The sequence below is a fragment of the Hetaerina americana genome, unplaced genomic scaffold, assembly GCF_022747635.1.
Source record: "Hetaerina americana unplaced genomic scaffold, ioHetAmer1.1.p SCAF_9, whole genome shotgun sequence".
Classification (NCBI taxonomy): domain Eukaryota; kingdom Metazoa; phylum Arthropoda; class Insecta; order Odonata; family Calopterygidae; genus Hetaerina; species Hetaerina americana.
In genome coordinates, this window is record NW_027287538.1 from 20275774 (window position 1) to 20302968 (window position 27195).

Below are 27195 nucleotides of genomic sequence, written 5' to 3' on the forward strand. Positions count from 1 at the left end.
CGGTAAGGGTGGGAGAGGCAGGTCTGGACCAATTTTTGCTCTTCTATGTAACACCAAAGAGTATGTCCAGTCTGAAAATTGGTAAGCAGGATAAATATATTTAAAGCTGTTTGTTCTCGCTATTAAATGGTAACCATTATATGTAATCGATAAATGATGATAATATGGCGTATCTTAGTATATTTTGTTATGGCAGCTAACACTGTAGATGGTTAGATGTTTTCCATCCTACCGACGCATGTGAAATTCATCTTTGAGAGAATAGTGGACATCCATAATGGTCAATTACAGTGATTGAAGTGTCTGTTGGACAGTTGTACGTGATAAACGTTTTTTTACTCCAAGCAGAGAGTTTGTCTAGAAAACAGGCGACTGTTGTCCGATAGGGCTAGTAGTATTTCGTTAATGGCGAAAGGGATGTTTAGTAGTGAATATTTACTTGAATTTTCCCATAGGGTAAAGAAATTCCTCGAGAAGACATAGCGTTCTGCCGCAGCTGACACTTCAGTGGTTTAACCAGACCTTAGCTGTGCCAAATGCAGGATCAATGTAAGTCGGACGCTGTGAGAAAGAATGGCTTGTTTTTTCCTAATAATAAACAGCATTTTCACCCGTTTGCATTTGGCATTGACTCAGGATTTCTACTAAGACGTATAGATGCATGTTTGCAATATTTCTATTTTATCGTGTTTTAAACATTCTTAGTTTGTCAATTCACGGTCCCCCAAGCAAGTGAATTAGATTTAGCAGACTGCTTGTTTTGTCATCACTTTCTTATTCAATTTCGATTTTCCCAATTTAATGAAAGAATATGCTATTGGGATACAATTTTGGTCCCACACAATGGTTTTTATTATTCATAAAATTAAGTCGAGCTATGGGCGAGTAAATAATTTTGCTGCCCACTGCTACTATAATCTTTTGTTTTTGCACTTAAGAATTGATTTGCGTTTTCAGTTTTACATAATGAATCTCAGCGCACTTAGTGGAAGAAGATTTTCGATAGTGAAGCTTTGTTTAGTTATGTTAAACGTTGATGTTAGGTTTATTGTTCCCTGTTGGCTTGGCGTATGTCGTACGAGGATACGCCGCATCAGATTTTTCTATTCAATTAAGCATTCCCTTGATATTAGGAGTCTTCTTTTTTTTTAAAGATCGATCTTTTCTCGTTACAATATTTATCATTTTCCTGTGTTGTATTCTGTTATTTGGAAAAGTGCTTGTGAGAGGAATAGTGTAGTTTTACTTGATTCTTTAAATGGAGTATATGGGATGGCTGCGTTTTGTTTTATTTCAATTGCCTGTTCATTTCTTTTCATGCTGCTAACACCCTGTTTCCAAAATATTTGCACTATAATATCCAGTCATAATGTTGACACGTTTGGAGCACAGTATATACCATGTAGTATATGATTTTTAATAATGCTAAAAGGTCAATTGAGACTAGATGAGTTCTCTGACATAGAATGCCTACAAGTTATGTAAGAAACTTAATTGTTGAATGCACAGACATTGCTAGCTCACTAGATCTTAATTGGATATTTATAGAGTTGCTTAGGTCTGGCAATAAAATAGTCTCCATTAAATGTTATGGCCGAAAGTTAAAAATATTCTGTCGGCTACTTAATTGCCTGGCCATTTGCATGGCTATTTTAGGTTGCTTAAAATGACACCACCTTATCACATGTTATACATCTCATTATTTGTCTTGTATAATATTTGTGAACAAATCCCAAAAACATAATGTAAATCTGTTTTAGCCTCTAAGGTACGTATATAATTAAGGGATTTGAAATTAATCTGTTTAGCACTCATCTTCTAGGATTTATTGGCATTAACATATTTTTTCTTTATCGTTAATGGTTTTTTTTCTGCATGAGTGTTATGATGACTTGTAAGTAATCAAACAGGGTTATTATCCATCTGGAGAAGTTGGCAGTTTCCTGAGAGATTTGTAAAAAATTATTCTCTTCACTCGTCATCCCAATTAATAGGTTGAAGTGTATGATTAAGCCTCATCAGGTTAATTATTTTATTTGTTTACAAACTTGATAAGTTGTTAGTCATTTTTCTAATTGGAATCTTGGTGCACTGGATACTTAAAAGTAACTATATTGGAAACTTAATCCTTACATATGACTAAAGGCATGGATTCTCTTGTATTTAAATTGTATCTTTCAAGAGTCTCGCCAGTTTTAGGTTTTTCCAAAATGCTATTATTTTAATTATCATTATTTTAAGATCAAGAGTATGTGGTCATCTAATATTTCCTAAACAGTGAGTGTATTGTGATGTCATGTAATTCAAAAATTTGATATAAACATCATCCTCTTTAAGAATTGTCATCAAGGTCAATTGATATATCCTTAGTGCATTGAATTAATTTTAAGTATTGATATATATTATCATTAATGCCAGTACATATTGCACAACCATTTTACATTTGTAGTATAACATTAGACAGAACACAGCACTATCACATGGCCAAAGGTTAAAAACCTTAACTGATTTTGATTCCGTGAAGATTAATGATAAATTTGACAATAGCCTATTAACCAATGAATAGACTAGGGAGTCTTATTATATATGTATGGCAGAATATTTTTTTTAACCAAGGCTAGGAGGTTAAAGTTCAGTTTACAAATAGATTATTGGTCACAAGATTTGAAAACCATGCAATTCTGAATTGGTGGTAATTTCAATCACTTATTAATTATGAAATAAAACACTTAAATTGGTACAGTAATTTTGGCATTCATCTAAAGATGAATAATGAAAACCTATACAAAACTGGAAAAGAATGAGATTCTGGGATATCTTTACCTCAATGGAGACCTCATAGATATGTATCATACATTTGAGTATCTTGGAGTGTGAATTTAAAGCACCAGATAGATGTGTATATTTACTACCGATTCATCACTTGCTTTGTAGTGTTATTTGTCATAGTTTAATTAATTATTGATATAACTCATCATTTAACAACCTTATTGAGTGGATTTTTTATCATATTCGAAAAGGAAGGCTAATAATGCATCATGATTGATCGAACTTAATGTGCATGTAGCTATTATTTCTGTTATCATTGGTCCACTGTTATTGAACATATAATCTTTTTAATATTATATGTTGTTATATTTTGAAACAATTATGTACTTTATATTGAAATGAATGTAAATTGTATGCATCACTTTTATCACATTAAAATTGCACATCATAATGCTAACATCAAAGATTGATTCAGGATGGGATAAATGGTTAATAATATCATTCAGCAATTTCAAATTGACGGTAATAGGTTTTTTCATAGAATTTACCTTTTATCCTCAAACCTTTGGTTGGTCTGTTTTTCTTTGCCCGGCTCACACTAAAATTTTAAGTTTTTTACATCACTTATACATCATGAAGCCATTGACTAACATTAGACTACATGGCTACATTGACTGACCTCTACCGATTTTATTCCCTTTGATGGCTGCCATTCAATTTTTTGTGTATCTCATGTAAGATCTTGCCTCTAGTTCTTCCTGTTAAGAACTTCCTCCGGTTCCTCCATAACTATCATACTCAGATTGTACGTTTCTGTGAAATTGTCTGATGAGTTTTTCAATTCTTCTTTTCATAGTTAATGGGGAATTTTGACCAACGATAATATTAGTTACCTTTGACAACACTTGTGAATTTCAATATTTTTCAAGACACATCTAATGATTCAGGAATGTTGTCATCAAATTTTCAAATTCCAAAATGGTATGCACCATTGGCAAAAATTAATTTTTGAGATGCATTTAATGCCATCCTGTCAGTTTCCTGTTCATGTGATTTCTGTCCATTAGCAGGCTGACAAATATTACAACTTTGTTTGGAGTTCACTAAGAATTATGCTCTAATTTTATATAAATGATCCATCTAGTCTTTGGTGTTAATTAATTTGAGCACAAGCAAGAATGTACAAATACACAAGAAACTGCGGGAGATGCGGCGACAGTAACTTTTAACAGAATCATGTGATAAATTGCATTAAGAATGTATAAGGCTAAAAGAGACTGATGCATTTGAACCATCATATTAAAACTCACTTGCTATTTAAGATAATTTTTATCTATTATTTGTCTATGAATTAAAAAGTACAATAGTCATTTCTAAATTAGTACATTTCACCTCTTGTTTTAAGTTTCCAATTTTAAGATAAATTTAAGTTACTTAATTTATTTCAAAATTGAAAGTTAATAAATAGAAATGCAGACAAACATACAAAGTTTACAGTTGCTATTGCACATGTGATAACATACAAATGAACATGGCATTCATACTTGACCCTTTTTCTTAATGAGAATGCAATCAGCATAAAAACACCTGGAAGGATCTCACATTTTGTGAAGGAGCTATAGGGCACCATCCAGTGTTTTTTTCTCCTTTGAAATTTCACTTCCAGAAAGCTGGTTTTATAGATGCAAATGACTTGTTTTCTAAAAATTCTCTACATTGTTCCTTTAGGCCTAATAGCCTAGGAGTAGCTATGAAAAATAAATTGCTTGTTGTGTGCATGTTTTAGACTTAAACTTATTGAACATTTTAGAACTGAAACCTTTACAACTTTCTGCTGGCTAAAAATTGGTTACATATATGTTGTTGTGTTGGAGGTCTGTGGACCAATTGGTAGAGTGGTAGACTACCATCAGTTTCACTGAAACTTGGTGATTTTTTGGGTACCAGATCTTCCTGGTAAAATACAGGCAGTTCAGGGAAAGGAACTGGCTACCTTGCACTTAATTGATAATGTCACACGCTCTTAGGCTAAGTACAAGGTGAGCTCTACCCTCACCTTTCCAACCAACCTTAAGATTGATAACTGTGCTTTTATATGATGTTGTATGACTTGGAGGATTCATTATTATATTACTCAAGGATGTATTATATTACATGAAGGACATTAAAAAAATATAAACCCAATTATCAACCCGAAGGTTGGTTGGATAGGTGAGAGTATTGCTCACTCAACACCGATGGCATGTTAAACTCACACATCAGGTTAGGGGAGGGCATTTCCTTTCCCTGTCCCAATGCAGTCTATAGTTTCCCAGGCGATTCTGGTACTCAAAAAATCACACAGCTTGGGTGAAGTTTAGGGTGACCTGAGGCATGTTCAGGAATCAAACTCAGGTCCTCCAGTCAGTAGTCCATTGCTCTACCCATGGACATGAAGGACATAATAGTAAATGAAATTTTTAATATTTCAATTAAGCGAATGTTAAGTTTAAATTTAGTAATTTTTGTGTTTGTCGTGTTATTGAGTGTATAACAGTATTTGAGTATGCACAGTATTGAGTACACAGTATTTTACTGATATTATAATATTCATTTTAAATTTTCTTATTAAATTCCATGTCTCCCTTTGCTATTAATTATTTTTTCCAGTTCAGTATTGGCTTCTGAATCAGGCTTGCTTATTCATCTAAAGAACTGTTTGTCACATGCTAGATATTAGCCAAAATTAGTCTGACCTATTTACACTGTGTGCTCAATGTGATTTTAATATTGATTCGGCTTGTATTACAAGCTTACTTTTAAATGGTAAAATAAAGTGAACCTGATAAGTAAATGAATCAATGTTTGTAATAATTGTAATCAATATTGCCAATGAACTTAAGATTATATTCTTATACAATTAAATATTTGTATTGAAAAGGGTAGAGGCAAGATAAATTCTTGCTCATAAAATTGATCCTTGGCTATAGCTTTGCTGTTCCTTTCTTGTGCGTACTGTTTCTTGAGCTCTGCTCTTTTAGTGATTCATGTTTCACTGTTCATTTTTTCAGCTGCTCCTATCTGAAATTAGCTACAAAGACTAATTTTAGCCATACCTGGCAACCTTGCTTTAAATGACCTCCTGAGTAATGCAATCTTTTTTATGAAAGTTAATGTGTCCAGTAGGGATAGTATTACTGTATTTTCTTACTTTCGTCCCAATCCTGGACTTTTGAAAGTGAAATTTTTAGTATTTAAGCTAGCTGCTCTTTCAGTCTTTGATTCAGTATTTCCAAATTTTGAGTTAGTTTTTTTACCTTATGCTCATGTATGTACGGGTTGGTGTTCTGAAATGTGAAAAGTTGTTGAATGATGAAATACTCCTTTTTCACTTAAATGATTGGAATTATGAAGTGATGAAAATGTCTATCAAGTCCAGAGTTGACATGTTTGCCAAAATAATAATGAAAGCAATGATATATTGGGAGATAATACCAAATTATTTTAAATGGAAATATTTATCTGATTTTCATATTGCAATAACATCAAGATTATGGAAGGTGGCCACGGGACAGTTGCTTGGAGAAAGTCAAAGAAAAAACTTCTTAGATCAGCAGAAGGGAATCATGTTTTAATATGACATGTCTGCTTATGTTGTAGTTGTAAATTTCATGTTAAGTTTTAAACTTTTTCAAGTCCAACTGCATTCAACATTAGGGAGGCAATTTATACTTTGTGTTTCCTTTTTCAGTAGTTGATTGTTGAACATATTGATAAATGCATCTAATATGTGAGTTATTGTTTTTAATTTCTTTAGTGTAATATTTTTTGTTATAATTAACATTGTCTCTAAATCCAAAACCAGTATTCCCATCTCTCTTAATCTTATCCATCTTAATCAGTAGACTATCATCTAATAATAAGTAACGTTCTACTTAATGTGTTGTTCCGCAATGGGACCAAAATATCAAACAAATGTTTAAGATTTGATAAAATTAGTTTTTTTTTAAATATGTCAAAGACATTTATCTGTTTGTGAGCTTGAGGAAAGACTTGCTGTGTTATCATATTCGTGATGTATTTATCTTATGATACATATAAAATCATAAAAGATTGTAGTAAGTGGTTGGATAACAAAATATAGCATTATTACTACTGATGTGCGATCATTTACAGGATGGTAAAATGTGAGTACATCATGATTTTTATCATTTTGAAATAAGGTTTTGCAACTAAAATGGTTTTTGGCATAATGAGTGTATAGTTCATCTTTTCTAAAAAATGTATTAATTCCTTATTGGTGTGATAGGTTTGTCTTCATTGCCAAACTTTAAATCTTCGTATAATATGCTTTTATTTACTGAGAAATTGAAGGATTTTACAGGAAGATGGTGATATGGTTTGAGGTTCTGCTATATTCTGTGCTTTCATTTGAATCATTTGATTGAAGTTTCTTGTGTTCATTTTACTCCTGCTTTTTTGAGTTATCCTCTATGTGAGCTATGTGCTTAATGAGACTTTGACACGAATGGCACTAAACATTATGTCCTCTAATTTGAAGTTATTTATTCAATTGCCTAATCTTGCATATGGGATGATCTTGGAGTTAAGGGATTTTGAATCAGTCTCCTGAGTTCAGAAGATTGATATTGATGTTCATTGGTCCCCGAAAGACATGTTTGGGACATGTCACATTGATTGCAAATATTGCAGATAAACACAATACATTGCAATTAGAGTTTGAATACAAATATACAGCCACAAATAAAAAGCAGGAAAATAGTAACAATGTTTGTAAAAATATAATTATTTATGTACAGGGAGCAGTATGAATTCATTCACTGCATAGCATTGATGTTTGCACAGTAGCTGATTAGTTTAGACTTAAAAAACAAAAAATTTTCTCTTTCCCTCAGTTTTGCTTTGCTCTGTTGTTGGTCATAGTGAATTTAATTATTGAATCAACTCCATATTAAATAACCTTGGCCATTGAGTGAATATTTCTTCAAATTGGGATAGGAAGGCTTATAATGCATTATGATTAATGAAATTACATGCACATATCATTTTTTCGGTTATCATTGGTCCACTGTTATTATATGTATGTATTATCTTTGTATTAGGTAGTAAATTCAGGAATTTCACTTCAGAATAACAAGGGCTTTTAGCAGACATGTTCCTTATTTGACTGTTACTAGTTCAACAGAATTTTACAAAATTACACAATATTTGGGCTTTGTACAGTCATCATAATGCCCTTTGAAATAAGTGTAAAAGAGTATGACATGGTCTATACCTTTTGCTACTTAGTTTTAATGGCGTTGGATCTGACCATTCATACCAATTCATTAGGGACTTATAGGAAGCTGATATTTTTTAGGGGAATATTTGGCATGATGCTTATCTGCTTCAAGGATGAGTAAACAATTGTTCAATCAATAATAGTTTTTCCACAAAGAAAGGTGTTTAATGACACCAGATGGCTATATTATTCACTCTCTCTTAATTCACCAGCCTCCATATCATGGGACAATCTTCGATTCACAGCAGGAAGACTTTTCATTTGCTGCTGCCTAGTAAATATTATCCGTTATGAGCTACAGGAGTTAAAGTATACATCTTAATTAAAAGTTTTTTTTTGTATTGTTTTTTCTTCGAGAGATTTCATTAGAATATATTAGTCCTTACCATAACATTTTGTGGAGTTCCAAAATTCTCTTTCAAGACATGTATCTCCTGTCATTTCATTTCAGTTGTTCAGTTGCCATAATGATCGTATTGTTCAGATGAGTGCTTTGAATGAAAATTCATAATTTGCTAACATTTTATGGATTATTATTATGTTTTAATGGAAACTATGGATCATGGTTCTATCTTTTGAATTAGTAGAAAAGGATTATATATCATTTTACCGATTGATCTGATTGGCAATCAACTGAAGAATATGGCGACCAAATTGAATGTGCCTGTTTCTTCTGGCTTATTTTCAACAGAGATCCATTTACAAATTTTTCTCTGTAGTGATTTATTTTAGATTTTAGTATCTTAAAGAAAATTCTTGAAACCTTGAGCGGAAAATCTTTCCCAGTTTGATAAGTAATGTATCCTAATGTAAATTTTTTATATTACCTTCGTCAACATTATCTAGAAAATTTCATGATATAAATTCTAGGCCTTGGACAGTTAGGAGGAATATTAAAATACAGTGAATAAAATTAATACTAAAAAATAACAAAATTTGTAGCAGTCTAGTACAAAAGGATGTGGAGGAATTACTTCTCGAATATGCACTCACTATCAATAAACTGATTTTATGGTAATGATGACTTTGAAGTGAAATAAATGGATGGTTACAATTTGTCAAGAACTTACCATTTCATACAATTAGTAAAATATGTTTCCAAACATTTTAATATTTATTGTATTTTTTCTTATTATTCACACTTCGACCCAATTATTTGGTTGTACTTGAAGGATTTTCTTTAATTTCTGTCTGTTTGTATAGCATTCTTAGTGCACCTTGAGAAATCCCCCTAATAATTTCTTTTTTGCTAATACTTATGTATTAATTTTATCTATGAAGTGAAAGACTGCAGTTTCACCAATGGGACAACATTTTCTATCAAAATAGCTTCCCTTGCATACACCTCGGCAGCTCAGATTTCTTTCAATAATTTTTCATTGATTTTGTTGTTCCTATTCATTTACTATTAATTTCAATATTTTGAATTATTGACTATTAGTGTTAACGCTCGCTCTTGTTCAACTTCTCCCATCGTTCATCTGTAATTTTTGGTTATTCTTATACCGAATATTTATTGTAATTTTTAGGTTTTGGTTACGACATGTTAAATATTACCATCCATGATTGTTTTATGAATTGAATTATTATTTTCATCCATATAGGTTCTCGATAGTGGTATGTAATTTTTCTTCTGCCTTTCGGTCATTCTGTAATTTGATAGTGTACAACTGCCCCCAAGTACTTCTAACGGTGATGCCTTGTTTTCATGCATGTGTGCAGGGAGGGTCGGTGGTGGTGGGAGTGTGTCTGGTGAGGAGGTTGTGTGCCACGTCGTCGCAAAATATGACTATGGCGCACAAGGAGGACAGGAGCTAGACTTACGCAAAAATGAACGTTACCTGCTACTGGATGATTCCAAGCACTGGTGGAGGGTGCAAAACTCAAGAGGCCGTGCTGGATACGTGCCGAGCAACTATGTCAAGAAAGAAAAACCATCTCTCTTTGACAGGTAAGAGGACGAAGGAAGGATATAAATGGTCGTGTAAATGTTACATTGAGTATATGATGAATGATATTCGCATATCTTTCCGTTAACTTGTATTTTGTACCCTGTAATATTAATTTAAATATTCTCCATGCATTATTTGCTCAATATTTTCTTGACAATATATTGGAATAAAGTAGATAATCCGTTATGTGGATTTATTTGCTCAAGAGTCGAAAAACCTTGCATACCAAGAAAATATAAATATTACTATTGCCCAACTTTCAGTTTAGTGGCATCTTGTTAAAACAGATATCAATATGTAGATTTTATTTTGGTGTTGATTTAATTAAAATATAAACAACCAGTGCAAGATCAATATATTAGCGTTCAATGTTTGAACATTATATCTTCAATGTAGGAGCATTGAAGACGTATGAAATGCTATCTTTTACTGATTAACCTGAATTAATCACATTCAGATAATCGTATAAGTTATCAATTTTCTCACTTATTTTAAAGGGCATTGCCTTTTCTGTATAAGATTATGGTAAGAATTATTAAATGAAACTATAAGTGAGCAGTCAGTATCAATGCCATGGTAGCTTTACGATGTTTAGATCAGTCTTCCCAAATAAAAAGAATGTAGTAAAATTTTTAACAAAGTTGTATAAAATTAACTGGGTAATATTTTTTGTAGTGTAACTTGTAATGGAAGGAATATCTTGTTAGCCTGTTGAGTAGAGTGCTGGGATACTGATTAGAGATCCTATATTTGATTCCTTGTGATACTTCAATGTATCCTCAGCTTCCTCAGGTTTCTGCAGCTTTACCCAAGCTTGTGATTTCCTTGGTAACAGACACTTCCTGTAAACTGTACTGCAAGGGAAAGGAACTAACTCCTCTCCCCCTACCTATGTCAATTTACTTTGCCATACAGGGCTTAGAATTCTGTGAACTCAAACTGCACCCATCCAGCCGACTTTTAGGTTGATTACAATGGTGGTTAAGGAAGTAATTGAACAGGATAATGTTAAAATGTAATATTTATCTTTTCTTGGTGCAGTATATCCAAATAATAGCCACCATATTTTGCCTATTAAATGTCCTTTGTCCTCTCAGGTAGTAGTAGATTTAGGGGAGGTGACTGACAGCGAAGGTTGTTTGCGCCATTAGGGATGGATGGGAAAGGAGGAAGGGTGGAGAGAAACCCGGCATCGGCATTAGCCTACTCTTTCACGGAAACTACCAAGGGGTCCATAGTTTTATGTCCCATCCAACAGGCAGTGTACTCACTCAAAGTGCTCTCCACAAAGCCCTGGAAGTATAGTTTGGGATGCCACTGAAAAGTAGCTGCCACCACCGGGATTTGAACCTGGGCCCTCTGGGTGGGAAGCCAGTATGTTAGCCACTCCGATCCCCTTTGTCCTCTCAAATATGCAAACACATCTTACTCTATAAGCCACTGTGTGGGGTCATTTGCCGGGAAATAGGGAGAGACTGCTGTTTATTGTATGCCTGAATTCAGTAATTGTTATGCTCTAATATGGATTTAGATTGTAATTAACTTTTTTGGTAATTGTTTCTGCAATATTTAACCTTGCTCCAGCCGAGTTGAGAATATTGTGGACTTCTGAAACATTTTACTATAATATACATTCATGTTAAAATATTTCTTGAGCCATTATTTATTCTCCAATACTGTTTATCATCAAAGATATTTGGTATAAGTGTATTATGAATGTTAGCAAAGTTATTGCTCATTAATTGTGATTGCACATGCTATTTGAATAGACATCAGACGCACACACCAAGAGTACTTCATCTTTTTATATTTCCTGCATTGAAAAGACAGATGCCTTTGAATGAACTTTAATGCATATTACATCTTGAATATAAGGAATAAAGTTTTAATCTTGCTGCTACTTATGCTTCATGTTTTCTATATCTTTTGCAAGTTTTGTTGTAACTTTACTTTTAATACTTTTAGCATCAAGAAGAAAGTGAAGAAGGGAGGTAGCGGCTCCAAGACACTGCCATCTGGAACAAATTCGCCTTCGCGTGGTGCCACTGACTCACCGACCACTGCACGGAGGCTATTGCTTCCTGCAGATCCCTCAGAAGCCATAGGCACTGCTCTAGTCAAATACAATTACCAAGTAAGTGTAACATTTTCATTTGCAACTCGTTTGAATAAATTTTTTATAACCCTATATGAGGATTCAATGCTGTGTTTATGACAGTTGTTATGCATGATAGTCTACAGCTAATAAATAACATTATTTTGCAAGGTTTAAGAGCTAAGAAAAGCTTTCATGTTTTATACACGAATCCATGGTATCAAGGAAGAACAAAAGTTCTAATAACATGACAGCATCAGATTGGTTGTAGAATGTTAGAGATACTATAGTACATTCAGCTCTCAAGAAATGGTATCCATCTGGAATTACATTCTTGCAACAAAGATGTGAGGGTAAATGACCGGCCAAGGACTGAGGCAAGGGAGGTGGGGTCTTCTTCAAATATAAACATTAAACCTCGTGGATTTTGCTACGACAGAGAAGGTGTAGGAAGAGTAATTGACCAACATAAGTCCAGAACTGAAGGAGAAGAAGGATGAGCCATCTCTATAAATGATTGGACATAAAGGGAGAAGAATATTACTTGTTCCTAATGACCCAGACTACAGGGTCGCACCCAAAAGTGGTAGGACTGATTTTTTACAAGAGTTTTATTGACAATATACTTACATCGACTTAATAATCTTCAAAGTATGCTCCTTGAGCTGCTACACACTTAGTATAACGTTGCTCCCATTCCCCATATGCCCGCTGGAAATTTTCTTTGGGGATACCGTTGATGACCCTCGTCGAAGCCTCCGGAGCGATGGTCGTCTTCAACGAGCTCCCTACCCTCTTTAAACAACTTGTGCCACTCAAATACTGTGGAATGGCTTAAGGCAGTGTCCCAATAAGCCTGCTTGATCATGTCGAGGGTCTCAGTTGCCGTCTTCCCGAGTTTCGCACAAAACTTTTAGCACAGACTGATAAAACAGTGTTATTAGGGTAATCTGTAATATCCCATCTGTCATGCTATAAGTTTGACCGAACAATGGATTAAAAGCCTTGAATAATTCAGACGTGCTTGAAATATCTGTGTTTACATCATTTTAATTCTAGTGTTTCTTATGATGTTTCTGGATATGTGTTCAAGAAAGAAAAAAAACTTGTCTGCTCCAATTAGGGTTGTACTTGAATCTCATGCACTGGATATGAAAAAAAAAGAATTGTGCCTAGTGGTCTAATTTTAAGACATGATTAGAAGAGATAAGTTCATATGGCTGAATGCCTTTTTTGTGCATGTTAAAATAATCAAAATCAGAAGATTACAGAAAGTACCCGATAATGAATAATACAGATTTCAATCTGTTAGCCTAGTTTTGGATTTTAGATATACCATACTTAAATTGGTGTTAATTGGTGATAATTTTCATGGTTGCTTTGTCAAAAAAATGCACTGTCATGGTACATTTAAAACAAAATCATCCTTTTTCTGAACCTTCATACCAGTGTGGTTTTTATTGAATTATTTTGGTTTAATAAGGTTATCAAATCTGCATATCACAACTTCACTTCTCTTTTGTAGTTTAGTTTTGTTTATGGCTAATTTGCCTTTTTTTGTGACAACTGCAATTTAGCAAATTCATCAAACTCTATAATAGTTTGGTATCTTGATACTGTATTCTCGGTTTGATTTATGAATTGACTTTCTCTGGAAGACCTTAATTCTAGATTTGAAACAAGATGTCTGAAAATTTTTGAATGAGAGTCAAGAAAGCACAAAAAATATAAAAATAAGAATACAGTAAACATAAGCAATATTGGTCTACAGACATAATCTGGGAAGTCCAAAAATGTGTAGTCACCCTAATTATGCTTTCGAATGTTTCAAAATGGTCTTATTGGAACCTTTATGGTCTCATTTGTATTAACACTTCCACAAGTTTGTTTTTATGATGTAGATATTTTACAGGATGGGGATCTGCGATGGTGTGGTGGCTAATGTACTAGCTTCCCACCCTAAGGGCCTCCTCTTGAGTTTTAATCCCAGTGATTGCTGGTTTTATTCAGTGGTATTCCAATCCCTACTTGGGATGCTATGTGGAGGCCACTTTAAGTGAGTACGCCATCTATCAGATTGGTTGTTAAGCTGTGGACCCCTTGGTGCCTTTTGTTAAGAGTAGGCCAATGTTAATGCTGGGTTTCTCTCCACCGTTCCTACATTCCCTGAATATCCTACCCCTACCAAATTGCCCACCTATTTTTTATGACACAAATGACATCTGCTGTTGATCACCTCCCCTAGTAACTACTACTATTATTCTTGTCCAGACTAATGACTTCTCTCGCTTTTCAGGCCCAGCAGCCAGATGAACTGTCATTGGTCAAAGGGACCCGAATTCTCATTCTGGAGAAGAGCAATGACGGGTGGTGGCGAGGGCAGTATGGCAATGCACCTGGTGGTTGGTTCCCTAGTAACTATACTCAGGAAGAGGTGGGGTTTGGCGTTGGGGGTGGAGGTCATGTGGGCCCTTGTCCCCCGCCAGGCATGGCTTCCGACGAAGATGGTGGCTATGGTGCTGACACAATACATACATACGCTATGGCAGAAAATGTGCTGGACATAATGGTTGCTCTTTACACCTTCCGATCCCAGAATGAGCAAGAGCTGAGTTTTGAGAAGGGAGACCGTTTGGAGATATTAGACCGGCCGCCATCTGATCCCGAATGGTACAGAGCACGAAATGGACAGGGTCAGGTTAGTGATTGGTCTATGTTTTGAACTCTTTGCCTGATATGGCGGTCAGGTAGTCCCATTGTGTGCATGAAGCTTAATTAACTGCATAATGAGCTCTCTTGCATTGTCTCTTTATTTTAAAGAGTAGTTTTGTTGAAATTTCTATCAATCCTTGAAATATCATTACCAGAGGTTGGTGTCCCAACACCTTCCATGACGCGGATGAGTGGCCTGTAGGATTGTGGATACCAAGCAGCATGAGCCTAAAATACAGTAAAGTCTTCATTTAATTAATTTTGCGAAATCAGTTTTGATTACAATTCAAGAGTTTGTGTGTAAAATTAATTTGCCTTGGCTGGGACTCAAACCCTGATCCCTTGGTGTCTGGCGGTGTGCTGTAGTCAGTCAAGCTACCGATGCTTCCTCTTATGTTACAAAATTTTGGGGGTTTCTAAGGATCAAGATGTTATGATGAAATACCATCCATGCAATTTCACAGGTATCCATAGTCATGCGTGTTTCATCATGCCATGAGGCTAAAGTCAACTTTAAACACTAGGGGTGTTTTACCTTTGACGATTGCTAAGAAAGTGCGGGAGATGCCGCAACAGGTATTTTGTGAAAACATCTTGTTCCTTAATAAAAACTTCCACAATTAAATTTCCACAATTAAATTGTGGAAATTTAATTGTGGAAAATTGCAACAAAGTTTTTATTATGTCTCGATTCCACAACATCACACCTGACTCTTCACTTTTTGTATCTTGTTCCTTTAAGTCTTTAAATGTTGTTTAAATACCTTAGGATGTAGTTATTTTGCAATACATATTTTTTTTAGTATAAAAAATTGTTTCTAGCTCTTAGGTGAAGAGTAAAGTTGGTGCAACTTGTGCAGGTGAAAAAATTTATAATATTTTTATTTCCATCCAAAACTTCAACCTATTTTTTAATGCAAGAGAAAGTAATTCATTTCACTAACTTAAATATTTTGCTGCACGCCAGTAAGAAAAATGAAAATTTTTCTTGCATTGCTATAAAGTTATAAAATATAAATTTAAGAAAATGTGACCAAGATAAACGTATTAGGTTTTTGAAACCCTTCTTGAAATAAAAAAAAAACAAAATAATTTTAGCTTAACACATCTGTCAACGCGCGAGAAACACCACATTCACTTCATATAAATGCTTTATCTTCCTCAAATGCTCCTCCAATTATGTGCTTTAACATTATTCTAAAACATAGCCCTAAAAAATGGTCATGTAGTCAACTTTTATAGTACATATTTAAATCCCTGCTGTGTATATTCCTGTTTGGGTGTAATTTTGGATCTATATCCTATACTAAGTGTCTGAACTCAAATTATTAATCTTATTTTGAGGGCGAATTTTTTTCAAGTAGAAAGCATTTCCTTTAAATAAGAGTCAATCTTCAGATCAGATTAATTACCATATTATTGAATCCTTAAAATAAAATTGAAATGCGATTCAAAATGTCCTGGGTTTAAAAATACCGTAAAACCCCTAAGTTGCACTTTTCTAGGGACCCCAGAGAAGAGTGTAAGATGTGGGAAAATTCTAATAGCAGGAACAGGTGAATTTTCTTTTTCCTTTATTGCTGAAGTCATTGTCTATAGCACCATCATCATTACAAATGATGTCAACTGGCATTATATCTCAATTAACTTAAAATCTTCCCTTCCCAAAGCAGTTATATAATGTAGAATCCTTAACTTGCTTCCAAGCCGATGATATATAGTGTCAAGAATCCAGTACAAGCTGATATACCAACCACTAGTGACTGAAGCTTCTTACCTCCATCTGCATTTGTTATTAATAAGACATTAAGCCTTTGTTTGCAAAGCACCCCTACATGAGGTTAATCGCCTCTGAAGCACAGTGTTTTTTCTGGTATCACTTTAAAAAAATGACGCTGTCTTGTTTGCGTTTAGAACATATTTTGTCGGAAAGCTTCATCACCACAATTTCAGAAAAGTTGCATCACGTCTTGGAAAATATCTTTTCTCCACAGACTAAAGGTGTTGGTAATGCCTGTTTGTCTCCACCACCAGGATTTGGATGATATACCCACAGAAGAGCATGGAAATGCCAAAGGAGATAAATCATTGGTTGTGTTTTAGAGCCTTAGTACTTTTTAACGCTCTATACCCAGCAGTGAAAGACTGCAGATGTATAGAATGCCCTTGATTCTTTACAGGCAATGAGGTTGATGAATCTGATGCCTCCCTTGTGGTATCATCGTCTAGTTGTTCTCCTTCCCCATCTATGTTACTATCCTTGAAAAGTTCATCATGTAATTCTAAATTACTATTGGTGCACAAATCTACTTCTATTTTCTCCTCCTGCTACTTCTGTTTAAAGGCTATCTAATAAGAAGAAAAATAATAACTTAGTTTTTCATATAATTAGTTTTCGCTTAATCATAGAAACCATGGTTGGGCAATATATTAAATCTTTTCATGTGGAATAGCAAATTTTTTCTCTATACTCATTATGAAGGAATTCCTCCTAGTTAAGCCTGAAACTGTTATGGTTAGGGTTGACTTATTCAAGAAATATTGTCTAGAATGAAAATATTTAGTAAAATTTCAAGAGGAGGGAGGAAAGAGTAACCATACAGGAGTATCTATGGTAACTCTATTGTCTATAATTTTTCTATACACTTTCAGGTTTCTTATTTTTCTCTCCAATGTTGGTTCAGAGAAAATACGGGTTAAAGTTCCAGTGTTGAAAGTTTTTAATTCATTGATTGACAATCATTCAGTTGATTTAAATAGGTGTCAGTGCAATGGGAATACTGTGACCTCTGCTTAATATAATGTTTTCAATTTCAGATTGGACTTGTTCCAAGAAACTACCTTCAAGAGCTCAGTGAGTACCTTACAGAGCCTTACCGGGGGGGTGGTGGATCCAATACTGTCGGCAACGGTAGTGGAGGTCATCAGGGTGATCCAGGAATGGGTCCGCCAAGGCGCCACCCTCCACCTCCCTCAATCTCGTCATGTGCTGTTGACCGGCCTCACCTCGTAGGAAAAGCTTGGTATTATGGAGCTGTGACGAGGGCCAGATGTGATCAACTCCTGAATGAACATGGCCAGGATGGTGACTTCCTCATAAGAGATAGTGAAACAAATGTGAGTATATGTGGAATGACAAGTCTTTTATGGTCATTATTATTTTTGGCAAAAAGATTGCTTAAAGCGTGCACATATAGTATGGCCTTTTATGGCTGTGGAACTTAGACATTATAAGGAAAGAATAGAATGAAGTAAACTCATTTGAAATATTGAGTTAAAGACAGCCTGAACCCCGATGATAACCGAATCGATGGGGATGTGGTTAGAAAGATGAGAGAATAGAAACTAATGGAAATATGTGTTAAACAGGATATTCCACCTTATAGGGCATTTATTGAAGCATCAAGGACTGCTAAACACAAAACTAGAGGGATATATGATGGTAAAGGATTCTCGAGATGACAAAGAGTGAGAATTAATTAGTATATTATCAAAGATAAGGAAAGAAGGAATAATGAAGAACCAGGAAAGATTCAAGAAAGATGGAAAAAATATATGGAGGAACTATTTGATAAACACATTAAATTAGGAAGCTTAGGCATAGAAAGAAAATATAACATAGGTGGGGATAGTTCAGGTCCAGAGAAAGAAAGGGAAGTAACTGTATTGTAATCAAATAAGGCTTTGGGAGAAGACAACATTTCTGTAAAATTACTTAGGTTTAGGCAAATGTGGCAGGAAGAGTTTTTATGGAGTAATTCCTAGCATTTATGGGAGAGGTATTTGGCTGGAAGACTTCATCTGATATGTGTTAATTCCTATTCCAAGAAAGGTAATGGCTCCAATATTGTGAGAACTAGAGAACATAAAGTTTGTTTCACATGTAGCTAACGTGTCTCTCAGGATCATGAACAAGAGGATGAAGAGCAGGGCAAATGATTCCGTAGGGGATGATAACTTTAGGTTCGAAAAGGGGAGAGGTATGCATGATGTAATAGCAATAATGAGATCACTTATAGAGAGGAATATACATTGCAGTAAAGATGTTTTTGTTTTTTAAATTTTGAGATGTTGCATAATAGATTGAATTGGTAGAGTTGATGTATGTATTGCAGAAAATCAAGGAGAGAATTGATGTCAGGGATGTTGAGTAAGAATGTCAAGAAAGGCTCATTAAAATTTTGATGTGAAGTGTAGTTATGTACAGCACGGAAACATGTAGCCAATGAAATGTCATGTTGATGGTATCAATGTTGTGTATCCACCAAGAGTGGTCACTAAATTTTTTATGCTCATTTTGCCTGCTATGAAAATCCTTTAAAGTTATAAAAAAATAATACTAAAATGATCAACCCAAAGATTGATAAGTGTGGGTAGAGCTCACCTCGTAATAAGTCTTAATTGAGAATCCAAACGAGGTTGATGACAATTAGTGGAAGATTTTGGAAGCAGAAACAGAGGATAGCATATGGTGAGGTGACGTGGATTGTGTATGGAATTTTGTTGGAATCAATTGGTTTCATACTTTATTTTTTAAGTTAGCAACTTCATTTTTATACTATTTTTAGTGCTGTAGTAATCAATAGTTTTAGGGATGTGTAGACTGTGTAATTGAGGTTAGTTTTATTTCAATTAATAAGTTAAGGGAAGGAGACCTGGTAGTCCAGTGGGTAGGGCATTGGACCACTGACCTCTTCAGTACCCAGTCATGACTCTCTGGGCACCTTCAGCTCCACCCAAGCTGTGTGATTTTTCGGGTACCAGATCTTCCCGGGAAATCAAAACTGGCCCCCCTACCCTGTTGTGTGAATTTCACATGCCACTGGGCTTAATACTGGGTGAACTCTACCATCACCTTCCAAACTGACCTTCGGGTTGATTACTGTGTTTACGAGATAAGTTAAGGAAAGTAGTAGGCTGTAGGTTATTGTCCTTATTTCATTCTGTATTCAGGTTTATATTATTTATCTTCATAATTTATAATTATGCAAATTTTGTAGTAATAGATTTGAGAATTAAGGGGTAGCTTTTATAAATATTAATTTGCATTTATTTTCTGTTTTATTTAAACTAGAATTAGGTTGAGAGTCTGTTATTGTAATTTTTATTCTATTATTGCATCAATGTTATAATTGTGAGTTGTAGGAATTGTTAGTTTAATTGATTTGTACCTTCAAGGTGTTAGTATACGATAGGTTGTGAATTTAAATTTCATAGGCAAACTCGTCATTGGCAGTGGAAGTTACCAGAAACTTTCTTGTCTTGAAAGAGGTAAGGAAAATATGTGCATATTGAAGCATATTATTATCCTAATTTATGGTCCACTTCGGACAAGAGATTTGTGAGTTGAACAGATGGTATGTTAGAAGTGTGTGCTTAATACAGTATCCTGTATGGGGCATTCTTATATGGGGTCTAAATACGGGTACTTGTACCTGTACTTCAGCGTATCATTATTATTATGAAAAGTAGTATATTGATTGAAGGTAGGGCTGTGTAATATCCTTTAAAAAGCTGTGGAATCCCATTGCAGACTGGCTAACTAACTCTGGCTAACTAAGTCTTCTATGAATCCTGGTCTTCTTTGATTCTGAATTCTAACTCCTCCCATACTTCTTTTCCCATTTCTTCAGTGGATAAAAAAAGATTAAAATTGAAAACAGTATGTCACTCATGGATTCTCCTACTATTCTAACAACATTATCCCTAACAAATTCTCTTGGCTCAATCGAATACCAGTGTGCATATTTAAGAACTTGGCATTAGAAATAGTGCCATATCTATGTTTCATATTTGAGAAGTCCCTAATAGGTCACAAGGTTTTCAATGACTGGAAGATAGCCGTTGTAGCACCTATATTTCAAAGTGACAAAAAATAGGGGCTTTTTCTTCTTTCTGTGTATAACATAGCCTTTATAATGTGGTGTACTCCCACTATTAAAATGAAAATTATCAGCTGTTCATCCCTCATCATAAAATAGAACTTAATAATGTCAGTGTTAACTGTTAAATGAAGTACACACAATGTATTTTTCCACTGTTCTTTATTTTGGTACTACTAGTTTCAATGCTTAGGCATCACCATCAGGTACAAATTACTCAATTTTGACCTCTTTGTCCCCTTAAATTCCCATCATCACATATCTCAAAAGTGATCCACTTTTCATTTCCTGCTAAATAGAGTGTTGGACATACCTCTCTGTGAAAGTAATTTTTTTCAAGAACTGAATACGATAAAAGATATTGTTGTAAAAAATGGGTACAAAGAAGATTTACTAGAAAAAATACTGCTCAGAAAACATTCCCTTAGAACAAACAATCTTTTTATGTGTTTATTTCACAAAAGATAGCCAACCTCTTACCTAAGGTACAATTTCGGGTAGCTTTTTACCATGTGAACTACCTAAAATCATTCGTAGACACTATGAAACACAAAGTGAAAAAGCAAAATAAATTTGGCATTTATAAGTTAACTTGTAAGGACTGAAGTGCTATCTACATAGGCCAAACAGGGAGTTCATTAAAAACACGAGCGGAGGAACATAAATGCTGTTTTTGAAAATGTGACCTCGTGCAATCTCACTTCGCCAAGCATTTGTAGGAAGAAAATAATGGGAGTGATATCAACCCGGAACTGATTCATCAAATGGGCAAAGGAAGGAGGATGGACAAGTGGGAAGAGCTGGCAATCTGAAGGAATTTGAAATGGGGTCATTTGATCGATGATATATTGTTTGAACACCTCTCCTTAGTCCTGTATGCATCCCTTTCCTTCTCAGAATTGACTTCTTTCCTGACCGTTAACACCCCTCTCCTCCTTCCCATCAATGCCGATCACAACCCCACTTCTTTCACCCCTCTCCTCTTCCCCCCCCCCCCAACTAGAGCAATTTGTACCTGATGATGACGCCTAAGCATTGAAACTAGTTGTACCAAAATTGAGAACAATGGGAAAATACATTGTGTGTTCTTCATTTAATGAACATGAATTTTCACGAAGTTGAACCAGAAACCGTTGAGTGGTAAGGATATTTACAACTATGATATATACAATAGCCGTGGGCAGAAAAAATTTGCAATGATCTAATGAAAAAATCTGGGTACTGTGATCATTGAGAGTATATTGAGAAAGACAACAGATGAAAAGCTTCAATGGTTTGATTGAAAACTTACTACAAAAGTTCAGTGGTTACATAAGTCAATAAATGCAGTTTGAAGTAGTTACTGAAATGAGTTATTTTTCAGAAATTGATGTGGAGCATGAAAAATTAATATTATTTGAGTTTCACAGATATTAGTAAAGTGGCATTGGACAACTTTTACGCCAGTACATGCATAAAAGTCCTTTTAAATGACACAAAAATATCCAGATGAGAGAAATGCAATATGGCTTCTGAAGTGCCTTCATTTAATCTATTTTTATTTGCTTTCACATATTTCATTTATTTATACATTTCTATATTTATGGGTCACGGTAGTCCAGTGGGTAGAGTATTGGACTGCTGGACTGAGGGTTCCGGGCCCGGGTTCGATTCCCGGGCAAGGCACTCTGGGCACCTGCAGCTCCACCCAAGCTTTGTGATTTTTCGGGTACCAGATCTTCCTGGGAAACCATAACAGGCACAGGGAAAGGAACTGGCCCCCCTACCCTGATGTGTAAATTTCACATGCCGTCGGGCTTAGTGCTAGGTGAACTCTACCATCACCTACCAAACCGACCTTCGGGTTGATTACTGTGTTTATGGTTTTTGTATTTCATTTATACCAAACATGCTATCCTTTAAAAGTGTGCATGATTCTGAATTTTCTTGAACTGTGTCCCTGGTATCGTGATGAGAAAAGATTATCCTTTGGACAAGCCTCAACAGAGCAGGATCATTGAAGTGCAGCAGATTTGATCTGTTGATGTTCAAGGTGTCGGTCTTCCCATTCAAGCAGAAGGGTTGAGCACATTGTGTTTGTTATTTTGCCAATAATTTTTTAACTAGGGACAAGATTAAGAAGGGTATAGTATCTGTCTCTAAATTTATTAAAACTATTTATCAACAGCAGCTATAAAAAGAAGTGAATGAGGCCATTATTGCTCAATTTTTTTAAAAATATGACAGGCATCTACGAAATTATATCCATTTCTTTTTCTCCTTCACAGATTGGTGATTACTCAGTGTCACTTAAGGCACCTGGGCGCAACAAGCACTTCAGGGTGCATGTTGAGGGCGCCCTATACTGCATTGGCCAGCGAAAGTTCCACACTTTGAGTCACCTTGTCGACCACTATCAACGTGCACCGATATACACCAACAAGCAAGGAGAGAAGCTCTACTTGGTAAGGCCGTTACCCAAGGTTGGTGGGGCGGGAGGTGGGGGTGGTGGGGGGCATTCGTGTGGCCCCAACTCCAATTCGTCTTCATCCGTGGCTTCCTCTACTTCGGCTGTTATCAACTCATCCGTTCCCGCAAACGGTGCCTGCTAATGTGCATGGGATAAAAGTCCAGCGCCCTGTGGTTTTGAGTGAGTTTCCTTGCTAGGCCTTTGAAGCTCTTGGTTTTTCCCTGGCATGAAAAGCAGAATATATATATATATATAGAAATATATTTATATACATATATATATAACGTGTGTATTTATATATGTATGTATGTACGTATGTTTCATATGTGTACGTGTGGAAATATGAACACGGGGTTGGGAAGGAAGAGGGTCTATATCTGGCCATGTGAGCCACTCCCAGACATTAGCTGCTTGAAATTGTGGCATGGGAGGGGCTGGAGCGAACCGTGCCGGGGTTTTGAGCTTGTATGCGTTCGCTCCCCAAATGTATTTCATTTCGCTCTCAAAGCTTCTTAGCGATTTTATTTCCTATTGAGAAAGCCAGTTCTCATAACGAGTAGGAATGGTGCAACTTGAAGCTGATGAGTTGCAGAGGCTACACCCTACTGCATTGACGTAAAAACTATGATTTCAAGGAGTATGCTTAGTATTTCTTGATTTTTTTTTACTTCACAATTTTCAGCCAAACTCCGATTAAAAGGTCAGTGTGATGCCATGATGCTATGCATTAAGGGACTATTGTGTGGCCACGAAGAATGTTTACCTTGTAAATCTGTTGGACTAATGGGAGCAGCTGTTGTATGCTCTGGAGCAGTGCATTCTTGGCTAATTGATATCTCCCCAAGAATGATATAAAGCCTAATTTGTACCCCTGTTGAATCATTCCCATGGAAGTAATTCTGTCATCTGCATTTTTCATTCCTCTCTCAAAATTCAATGGAAAAATATCTCTCTCTCTCTCATTTTAGTTTTGAAAGAGTGTTTATTATATACTGTGTCTGCCAGTGTTGTTGTATGGGTGCTTCTATAGTAACCAGTTTGGAACACTGTGATCGATCCCATTTTTAATGGTTTGCATCGATGATCCAGAAAAATAGGTCAAGGCAGCGGTTTGGCAGTTGTTTTCCATTAAGGTTGTCAGATCACCCATCAATTGAATCAGAGCGCCAATGCCCATGGCATACTTAAACTTATCACAGATTAGTGAAATTTACTGTTATTTTGTCACAGATTTCAGCATGAAGAAAATGACCAGAAAATAAATGTCTTTGAGGCCTTGGGTGCTTCGTGTTGAGAATGCTGTTTTACACGTTGAAAAATATGTGATGCCTGTCTGTTGCATGGTGTTGTTTCTAAAGGTAATGACAGTGGTTGTTATTGTTATTTCCAGTGACCCCTCTGAAGTCTGAACTGAATTTTAACCATTTAGGTCCTTGCAGCATTTTTCACACCTTCCCCAAATAGAATTGCCATGCTTAGAATACTGTTCACCATGTAGATTTTGCATTGAATTTCTAAGAGCTGGCTTTTTGTATTGAATCAATCGTATTTCACTGTGATGCTGTGTGTTCATTTGGAGTATCGGGAATGACTCTGCCCTATTTATCTCCGGGGAAAAAAGAAATAGTAGCACACAAGTCTCTTGACATATCGAATGACTATACATAATCTAATTCCACTCTGTCCTACTTCAGAAAGACTGCTCACAGTAATGTAATAAGCTCCTGCACAGTGCTTGAGACAGGTTTCTATTGAAGCATTCGTATATCTCCACCTGCGTATTCACATGGGTGTTTTTTTTTTTCAAAAAAATGCAGAAAAATGCACTTTAATCCCATATTTAAACGGCTGATTTAAAAGTGCTTTATTTCATTGTGACACTTCGATCGGTTATAGTAACCATTAGTCTTTTTATTCAGCCATGATATTCTCATAATTTGTGTGCATGGATAAGTGTATGTGTGTTTGTGTGTTTTTTGAAAGATTTGATGACGTATATAAAGCTTAAAGAGGTGAACATCCCCAATGGAATAGGTTAAATTGAAGTCTAAAAGGCAAGGAAAAGAGTGATGTCGGAAATACTCTTTGATGTAGTGAATATTATCATTTATTTTATACATTTTTAAGAATATTCTGAGGGCATATAAATATATTATATGAATATATATATATATATATATATATATAAATATGTATGTTATTATATCCAGAAGTGCTGGTTTTATATATCCCATCAATTGTGTGCATTTTTGGATTTGACGATGCCTGTTGTTGCAATAGGAGGACCTCAGATTCCCTGTTCCTTGTGGTCCTTACACAGAGAAAAATCAGTGCTTTGCTGTGGTTATAGATGGTGATTTAGGAATCAGTGCTTATCCCAGACATTACTCACACTCAGCAGTGTTCCTAACCAAAGCTGTCTTGCACATTTTGTTTGGATTTACTTGAGTTCAAGCATTTTTATATGTGCAACAATTTTAGACTCTAGTTCCAATTTTGTGATTTCACATTGGCTTGCACAAACTTTGAATGCCTTTTGAAATCTGACATGACACACCTAGGTTCTTCCTGGGTGTTCAAAAGTGATTTTTACCAGTGAGAAAGCTGAAAAATTATTCCTATTTAAGATAGCGACAATGCTGAACTTGAATGTGAAATAATACAGTTTTTAAGATTAGGTAAACTCAACTAAATGAGATATGCTATATTATCGAATGCAGAGTTGAGAGAGAAAGAGTTGTCATGGTAAAAAGTCCCAATAAAGGAATAGTTCCAAGGGAAAGGTTTGTTCTTTTTCTTTTAGACCTTTTTATCAATTCAATTCTCAAGAATCTTGGAAATGATGGCTAGGGATTGATATTATGTTTCCTGATGGGTAAATGTGGGGAGAATTTGTTTTGATCAAATTATAGTCATGTCCCACCGATTTAAGGAGTTAAAAAAAAAGAAAAAAATTTATTTTTTTAATAAAAATGAATTCCTATGTTACATATCCTTCTATGTAAATGTAGTGAATGCCGTTCACCTTAAGTCAGTGACAACATCACATCGCCCTATCGTATTTGTATGTTTACTGTGAAATTGTGGTGCATCTTTGTAATCCTATGGTAGCTCCCATTAAATGATTTGTTTCCTCAAAGCCATCACATAAAGATACAATGTTGCCTGAGCAGGTTTCTTTATTGTTTTCATTGGACTCGTGTGTTGTCTATTTTTGACTGTTTTTTGTGTTCCACCTCTCTGGCTTGATGCTGCATTTAAAGGGGAGAGATGTAAATATTTGTCTGAATAAACTGAATGCATATTATTATTTTTTAATTTTGAGGAGTGACAGCCTAATGTGTTAGAACGTGGGCGGGAATAATTTCCATTTGCCTAGAAATTCTTGTCGAAATCCCATTCGGCAAGTTTTTTTTTATTTAAATGTTACCGCTGTCTTAAATACGGGAAAATTTCTCTAGCTTTCTGTCAGTGCAATTGTTTTAGGTACACCCTGTGTGACGGGCATCTGAGGTGCCCATGTAATCAGTCTCGTCCCTCTCTCTCCCTCTTAAAGAGATGTGTAAATATCCCAAGTGTGTGATGATTCAATACATTGTATATAAGTCAAGCATATATTTGTATGATTATTTGTAATTGACAGGATACAGAGTGGATAGGTTATATTGGGGGAGGGTTGGAGGACAAAGCCTCGCCTCACGCCTCTATTTATTTTTATTTATTCATTGTGGCTGGCAGAATGTGTGTGCTTTGTTTACCTTGCTGTAATTCCTCTGGCTGAATATTATTAACTCAAGACCTAACTTGCTTTCATTGATCGAAGGCGAAACGAATGAAAATAACATGATTTTTTCAAATGTAATACACATGTATTTAACAGCACTAAAGCTGTGGTTGGCCTTGTTGATGACGTTTTCTGTTATATATCTGCTTTTGACTCTTCATCACTCCGGGAAGGGGTAATGTTTTGAAATTCTTGATCATTTTTCTTTTTAGAAGATGGGCATCATATCACCTCTCATTTTGTTATTTCCATTTTTTTGGGAAATCTGTTT

General features: G+C 35.2%; 1 protein-coding gene across 1 annotated transcript; it reads left to right on the top strand.

Moving 5' to 3' along the window:
• dock (SH2/SH3 adaptor protein dock) lies at positions 1–25588 on the top strand. The gene is made up of 8 exons (XM_071598021.1): positions 1–81; positions 456–549; positions 9773–10001; positions 11968–12136; positions 14394–14795; positions 17627–17926; positions 22959–23153; positions 25421–25588. The coding sequence occupies exons 2-8, from the start codon at positions 537–539 to the stop codon at positions 25586–25588; spliced, it is 1476 nt and encodes a 491-aa protein (XP_071454122.1). The 5' UTR covers positions 1–81; positions 456–536.
• Positions 25589–27195: the final 1607 nt, after the last annotated feature.

What these genes read in the sequence shown, in the direction of transcription:
- dock (XM_071598021.1), top strand. An exon ending in AAACCATCTCTCTTTGACAG is followed by an intron (nt 10,002 to 11,967) that starts GTAAGAGGACGA and finishes TAATACTTTTAG; the next exon opens with CATCAAGAAGAAAGTGAAGA. An exon ending in TAGTCAAATACAATTACCAA is followed by an intron (nt 12,137 to 14,393) that starts GTAAGTGTAACA and finishes CTCGCTTTTCAG; the next exon opens with GCCCAGCAGCCAGATGAACT.